The following is an 8,327-nucleotide window of genomic DNA, read 5'->3' on the forward strand; positions in this document are numbered from 1 at the left end:
GTCAGCATATTCGTGTCTATATCAGCTGGGCGTAGATCAATCGCACTTGTAGCGACAGGTGGTGCGTTGACAATGCTTCGTGTAGCGTGTTCTCGGTACGTTTCCATTATTCAAGTACTTTCGTGCTCCAAATGCCAGATCGTGGAAGTGAAACAACCCTAAGAGAAAACAAATCGTACGGATCATTAAAGTTAATGAATCAATGCGGGGAACAACTTATAGTCTCATAGTCAAAATTGCACGCTGTTACGCTTTGCTATGACTAGCTATGACTAGCTATAAGTTTCTATAAGCATATTCTACTTATCGAGATTATAATTTTCGCTTCGTGCCAATCCATTTGTCTGTCGATTAGATGCAACGTTAAAATAGTGCATTTACTGTCTTACTATAATATAATGCATAGCCGCTTTCTCCACGTTCCTCAGAATACATATTTCATAAAAGAATGTAAATATTACACATTTATGTACCATATTATTCATTTACTTAATTAATGAACTTGTTATTAAGAAAAAATGTGTAATTATATAAAAGTTCTAAATTTATTTGTTATATTCTATGAAAAATGTTTTATATTTTATAACTTTCGCAAATACTCTTAATTGCAGTTTTTAATTACATATTGATTAAAGATTTTTATTTATTTTTTTAAATAAAAGCACATTTAATTGCACACTCAAAAAAATGTCTTGCTGATATAGGTAGATTTCTAGGTGTCACAACAAAAATTTATCGCTATTTTTTGTATCTGTTAGAATATTGTCTGTTACATATAGAATTTATAGCAGCAATATTCTAATAATATCTTCTAGAAAATTTAGGTCCCATTGCCAAATGTTAATCACTGCATTGGATAAATATGAGTTTCGATACTACAGCTAGAACGATCTTTGTGAGAAATATAACTGCCAATTATAACTGCAGCATCGAAACATTGAGAGAAATTGTTTAAAAGAGCTAGATAGATTGGGCGCATTATACAAATATGTTATATGTGAGGATTATATATTCATTTGTTTCTTGTCGCTAATTTTTTCTGTGTACCACAGTCAAACTTTATAACAAGTATGATTGGCCTTAACATGGATAGGCGCCACAGAAAAACATTCTTTCTAAATTTCACAAACAGTTCAGATATAAATTCTGTCTCTGTCACTTAGATTGATTAAATGCGAAACATATGCGATATCACAGTATTTGCTAATCATTTATGTACCTCAGTTAATTTTGCGCACCCAGAAAATTTTTGCTGTAGTTGCAAAACCACTTTTTTGAGTGTAGGGTCTCGCTACATCTTGATTCGCCACTGCGTGCGTGTTCGTGTGTTGCGTTTATGGATATGAAACGCAGGCAGCTGACTCAGTCGTGTGGTTGCGGAGTGCCGTCTCCGTCCGCGGCTCGGCGGAATCAAAAGCCGCTCACGATTCGCTCGGTAGTGCGGTTTCGCGCTCGGAACTGACCGAGTGTTGTTCCCTGTGACTGTGCGTTCCCCAGGGTGAACACCACCAAATCGATTTCCGTAATTACACTTGACACGCCGCGATCTATATTGCTTGTGCCCCAACGAATTTCGAGACGCGTGGCCGATGTGATTGACGGGGACATAGAAAACTCTGCGAACAAGAGTTATCGTAGTGAAGTTTGAAAGCGGAAAATGATTTCGTCCAAGTATAAGCCGTGAAAGATGACTCAGAAAATGGATGAATGGGAATGGAGATACGATGAATTGAATTATAGTGGAAGTTGAGAGATTATTTTTCTCGAGAAGAGAGATTCTCTTACAGATAGTGAATTATATGTGAATACAATAATAAATTAACTTGCATTCAAAAATAATATGATTCTTTCGATAATTTTACAACGACATATCGTGTGTATCGAGTAAATCTTTTTCAGTAGAGCCATTCGTGTGCATTCGCGCAAAGTGATTCATCATCTTGGAATTGCGTATCAATCGCGATCCATTTTCTCGTTGTCTCTATTTCAGGGATCTATAGTCGAGATATAATGCAAGTCATAGACTCATGATTCCGCCATTATCTCTCTGTGACGCTGTAAAAGAATCTTACCGGATCACGCGAGAACAAAAGGACTCGCTAGCTTTCCACGAAAGCGTCAGAATCCCATCGATTCCGACACAATCGAATTTTAACTGTTTTTTTTAATTAGAAAAAAAACGGTTTTTTTACATTTCTAGTGACAATTAAGTGAACAAAATGATGAGGAACGTAGTGATACAAAGTATCGTAATTGGTGTATCGTTTATACGTGACATTTCATCGACGCGGGATCAGATTTGAATATCGCATGTTTTGTGCGCGATATAAATCTGAGAAAAAAATTTTTTAATAAAAATTTTAATTGGAATTTTCTTCTTTAATCCGAATCTTTGGCGTTAATCTAAAACGCATATATACGCGAGTTTCTCGAGGCGAAAAATTTCACGAGAAGACGTCGTTGCCTGAGAAAAGGCAAGGATGGCGAGCCAGGTGATGCTGGCACCCACGCCGTCATCCGCAACGTCCATATGGGAGATGGACGACGTTAGGGATATGGTCAGAAGCGCGACCGTCACCACGATTTACGTAAGTCGTCATTTTCTCTCTCTCTTGCAATCGCATTGCATATTGCGTCGCGCGGAATATGGGACAGCGTTCTTCGATTTGTCTCAATTTACATTACCAGGATGTTTACTCCCTGGAAAAACCTAGAAAATTTGGAATTTTCAGGGATTTCGTTTTTATCTTTAAAAATCAGGGAATTCTCGAGGAATTTTTTTCGAACTCAGGGAATTTTTTCAAAAATTTTATCTTTGATCATTTTGTTCTTATGTTGCAAGCATCGGCAATCTGATTGACCAATTATTGTGTGAACTATATATTTCAAATATATTATAAATATATATCTTCCTCTTCTTGATTGTATGTTCGTTGTCATAGCAAAAAATACTAAATACACAATATTGAGTACACATTTTTTATTATAATTTTTACAATTAATGATACAAAATAAAAATATTATGGAAATGAAAAATGCTTATGTTACAAAAGTCATTCAGTTCTTTTTAGTACATTTTTAAATTTAATATTTAAAATTTAAGTGGTTTATTTTTCCTTTGTGTGAGTGAAAAGCATTAGAAAACGCACACAAAAGAACTTATTTTAAAAAGTTTCATCTAAAAATTCTCTAATTTTACTTGGAATTTTGAACAAATTACCTGAAAAATCAAGATATTCTCAGCGAATTCTTTTACAAGCTTTGAATAAACATCCAGATTACGTAAAATTCTTAAGAAATCTCCGGCCGATAGATCGAATGTGTGTATGCATATTATCTGCGGATATAAAAAAGTCGTATTATTCATTTCCGAGTGTGGTTTAAACTGCGGTTTGAAATTCTCTCGAACACGTGCTGTCTTATCAAAGGTCTTGGAGGAACGCACATCTACCGAAGAAATGTCATAAGCTCGTGCTTCGAATCGAACGGTGATAATTCTCGATCCGATATCGCGCACTTATTATACGCGCTCTCGATGTAACAGAAGACAATAGTGTCAAGGACAAGATTTCACTCTCGGATCGTCAAATGATCGTCACGGTCGATGAACAGAGCTACGGAAAGAAAAATCGCGCGTTGCTCGGAAAGGACCCATATTAACCTGGCACCCCCACCACGAAAAATCGGGTTCGGCCATAGTGCATAATTAAGTGCTAATTTGTTGTTAATTTATTGCTCTAAGTTCGAATTTATTGCTCCTACCCGTTAACAGGAAATGATATTAAAGATGGGGGTGCTGACTTGCCATTAAGTTAGCACCCCCACCTCCGAAAAACACTTATAGCAAGTCGCAAATCATAACGCTAGCTTACTTACACGATTTTTTTAAGTTAAAAGTTAAAATCTATCTTTCTCTCTCTCGCATGTCAATTAAATTTTTGTTGTAAGAAAACAATGCGGAATGAAGCATCGCGAATAGAACGGCGCTCCTTTATTAATTATGTGCCGATATCTTTTTGATCGAATCACGGAAGAACGAGGACGTTATAATGCGGCTTCCGCGGATCGCAATTTTGCGATACGCTCTGGCGGCTTCCCGCCACGCTGGAAATGTTGTCGACTCGTTGCACAACTAATTAATAGGTCGATCGCGTATGCGGAGCCATTCGTTCGCGCGTCTGCCGTAATTTTATAGCTACGCGTCCACTCGCGAATCGATCGCTAACAATGAGAGAGACAGAAAGAGAGAGATTTGCAGGGTGTCTACTCCCTGGAAAAACATGGAAAACCTGGAATTCTCAGAGATCTTTTCGTACCTGAATTAATCAGGGAATTCTCATGGAATTTTATTAGGATTAATTTTTAAAAAAATTCTCTTTGATGATTTTGCTTTTATATTGTAAGTAGACAATTTGCCAATAAGTCGAATTGTGAATTATAAGTTTAAAATACATTTTTTAAATATATACACGGAAAAAAAATGCTGTTGCTTCAATTAAAGTCTATGTCACGGGCTGGCCCAGACATACATAGTTCATTCAATGATATTTTTATTAGACCAAATATCTGGATTATTAAAACAACTATCCAGATATTTGGTCTAATAAAAATATCATTGATTAAACTATGTATGTCTGTGGCAGCCCGTGACGTAGACTTTGATTGAAGCAACAGCATTTTTTTTTCCGTGTATCTATTTCTCTCTTTATATACATATATTCAATGTCTTAACAAAATATTGAATATGCAGTACATATTCTTTATTTTAATTTTTAGTTATAAAAAATGAAAAAGGTCATGCAAGTTAAAAATTTTTATCTTAACGAAAATTATTCAGTTTTTTTTTTTCCCAATACATTTGTAAATCTAGCAGATGAAACGTGAGTGGCTTTGTGTTTTTCCTTCGTGTGAATGTAAAGCATTAGAAAACAATAAAAGAACTTATTTTAGGAAATTGTACCAAAAAATTTTAAAAATATTCTTTTGAAATATTCTTTTAAAATATTCTTTTAAAATATTCTGCTATCTGGAATTTTGAACAAAGATACCTGGAAGATCAGGGAATTTTCAGGGAATTTTTTTATAAGATTTGAATAGACACTCTAGATTTACGATTATGCCAAGTATTTTGAAGTTAGGCATCGAGACGTTGTTTATGTATAATAATTTGCGTTATAATATTATAATATCAGGAAGAATTTTAAATAATTTGCATCATTTGCATATAACGTCGAGCAAATCTTCTTTTTCCTTTTTTAAATTTAATTTGTATTTCACTGTATCACCTCGACTAAAAGTTTCTGAGACAATTCTTGGACATATGTTTGTTCTTTCTTTCGGCTCGCACTTTCGGTTAACGTCGGGCGTAGATTGTCAAAGTCGCGTAGGTTGCTACGGAATGACAACCGACTGCCCACTCGATGTATAATTTGCTTTTGCAATCGCGATGTTTCGTTAAATCGGTCTCTCTGGACGTGAAATTGTCTCGTAATAAATTCTTGTTCATGTAAATTATAACATGCTTTTTATATGTCTCAGTACTTTCAATTTTTCTATTAATCTGGAATTAAGACACTCCATTTCTCATTATATTTAAAAAATTTTAAAATGATTTTATCTCATGAACTTTTAAATCTGTATTTATTGGAATTTATATATGTAACGTGAACGTAATAAAATGAGATGATGTCATATGCGGGTTCTGTATAATCTATATAAGTGGGGCAATTCTTTTAAGTGCATCTGTCGACTACACGTTCGTTGCTCGAAATTAGATTGCGGTCGCTGAAATGGATATCATAGATAGAGCTCATCAAGTTCGAAGTATGTCCAAATTTCTAGGAGGAAGCTAGTTTCGATGCATTTTCCATGTTTCAAACCATGCTAAGACGAACTATTTTATTAATTCTATTTTCAAGTTTCGATGTTTTTCCGCAGTTTAAGATTTTTCTTTTCACGTTGTTAGAAGAACTTGATGCAAAAAAATTATCATGAGAAAAATCATTCAAATTCATTCTCTGGCAAATTGCAATATACATATCCACATTTTCAATGCATCCTATATGATAATAATGAACAAATTAAAAATGATATTGATTATATTGTTATATATTATATAATAATAAAACAATGAAAAAAATTAGAAAATAGAAATCTTTACAGAAATTTATCACATCAAATGTGGGATTAAAGATATAACGAAAAAACTGGACCGTGCAAGAAGTGTCTTTCTTTTCTCCTCTTATTCTCTTCATCGGCTTTATGACATTCGTGGGCGGGCTGAAACGTGAAAAGCAAACGATTCCGTATTTGGTGCTGTTGCCGTTGTGCGATTCTGAAACGACAAACAACGACGTGTATGTACAATCCGTAGCGTTTCGACCGACGGATCAAAGAAGGAGTATGCGGTTGAAAATTGCGGCGAAGGAGAAAAAGAAAAAATGAATCAAGCGCGATTTTTCCGACGGCCTTTTTCCGATAGCACCTTCACTCTTTCAAGTTCTTTCAAGTTCTCTCGAGTCACACGTTCTCGTGTTCCCCTTCGAATCACGGATTTGTTTTGCACGACGACGGCGAACGAAAGGCAGTAGATGCTTCACTCGAAAAGTAATTAGTAATTCAGCAGCGCGTTAAATCATTTCCCGAGTGCACGTTGAGACCGTTAAGGTACTGCAACCTGAGCACATGAAAACCGTTAAGACACTGTAGATATCAGTACAGTGTTGGTGCAGTGATAAATTGTCAGTATTATTAATTACGCTGAAAAAGATCGACAGTCCTTTAATTTCTGTTGTTTGATTACTATATATGACGCATGGATCTGCTTACATGCTTGCTTACATGATACATTGTATTACACAGTTGAAAAATTTGTGTTAAATTTAAAAAAATATCACATGTCCCAAACAGACCACACAAATTTTTGTATTAATTTAGTGACATTAATATTATATTAATATTTTAACACAAAATAAATACAAACTTCAACATAATTTGAAATAAAGTTTGTGTAAAATTAACATATTTTTAATGATAAAATTAACTTGGAAAATGTTATTACGGTCTGTAGCCACTATCACTCCTATTGTATAATAAAATCAACATTTTTTTCTGTAAATTTTAACAAATAAATTCTGCCACTAATAATACGGAACATATCTATTGTGTAAAATTAAAAATAGGTGCACATTGTGTTATTTTTACACTTTTTTTTAGTTGTTTTAATAATTTAATACTTGAGTTCAATTAACACAACAGCAATACATTAACACATGAATGTATTAAATATTTAACACAAAAATTTTAACTGGTATATTTTTTAATAAGAAAATACAAATTTTCAAATTGTGTACGAAATCGTTACAAATCGTGTTATGTTATAATCCAATGAAAGCCAAGTTAAATCTTTTTTTATCGTCCTCTCGTTTACGTTTTATTCGAAACAGCGAGAAATAATTGCAATCGACAACAGTATCGAATTACTCGTATTATCGGTTACACCCCGCTTTATCGTTCCGCTAATCGATAGAGCGCCTTTCCTCTCTATCCCACCAGAAAATAATCCCGCCGTCAGGAATAAACCTGCTGATTCTTCGCCAGTTGATAAATTGCATGAAACAATTTCTACCATAATACGACGATTTGCATAATTTTAAATAAAGTCGACCAGAGTGTCTATTCCCTAGAAAACATGGAAAATCTGTAATTCTCAGAGATTTTTCTTGTTACTGGAGGAATCAGGAAATTCTCATCGAATTTTATTAGGACGCAGATTTTTTTTTTTAAGTTTTCTCTTTGATAATTTTTATTTTATATTGTAAGCAGTAAACAATCCGCCAATAAGTCAAGTTGTGAATTATAAGTGTTTAAAATATATTTTAGATATATATCTATCTCTGTTTATATACAGGGTGTCCCATTTTAAAAGTTCCACCCTCATAACTTTTCAGGATCAACGTTTGAAGGAAAACGACTCGGATAAAATTTGTAGGGAACAAAGGGGGCTATCTAATAGTGACCTTGGATTTGACATTAAAGGTAATTTTCAAGGTCATTTGAAGGTCAACTTTCGTTTTTAAAATGGAACCCTCTCTTTTATTGCATATTCTTGTAGCTTATCTCGAGAGCTTTCTAAAACACTATAATAAAGTATTTTTTCATTAAGTACTTTTTGAGTTATTTTATATTTTAATCTGACATATTTTGATATAAAAAATAAAATATCTCGTAAAATATTTAGTTTTCGATAATCTTACCGTAACACTTTTATGTTTATATAGTGTTTTGAAAAGCTCTTGAGATAAACTACAAGAATATGCAATAAAAAA

General features: G+C 33.8%; 1 protein-coding gene across 9 annotated transcripts in view; it reads left to right on the forward strand.

Annotated features, from left to right (window-relative positions):
- Positions 1 to 8,327, forward strand: part of LOC115245158 (patronin) — an 89,385-nt gene that overhangs the window by 12,899 nt on the left and 68,159 nt on the right. Inside the window, exon 1 of one of the 9 annotated variants that reach the window (XM_029823309.1) lies at positions 2,207 to 2,588. The exons of the other annotated variants lie outside the window; for them this stretch is intronic. Coding sequence (XP_029679169.1) covers positions 2,481 to 2,588 — 108 coding nt within the window. The 5' untranslated portion in view covers positions 2,207 to 2,480. Of the gene's footprint in view, positions 1 to 2,206; positions 2,589 to 8,327 lie in introns of those variants that run through there. 9 annotated transcript variants of the gene reach the window in all.

This window comes from Formica exsecta, unplaced genomic scaffold, assembly GCF_003651465.1.
Source record: "Formica exsecta isolate Colony F162 unplaced genomic scaffold, ASM365146v1 scaffold92, whole genome shotgun sequence".
In the NCBI taxonomy this organism is placed as follows: domain Eukaryota; kingdom Metazoa; phylum Arthropoda; class Insecta; order Hymenoptera; family Formicidae; genus Formica; species Formica exsecta.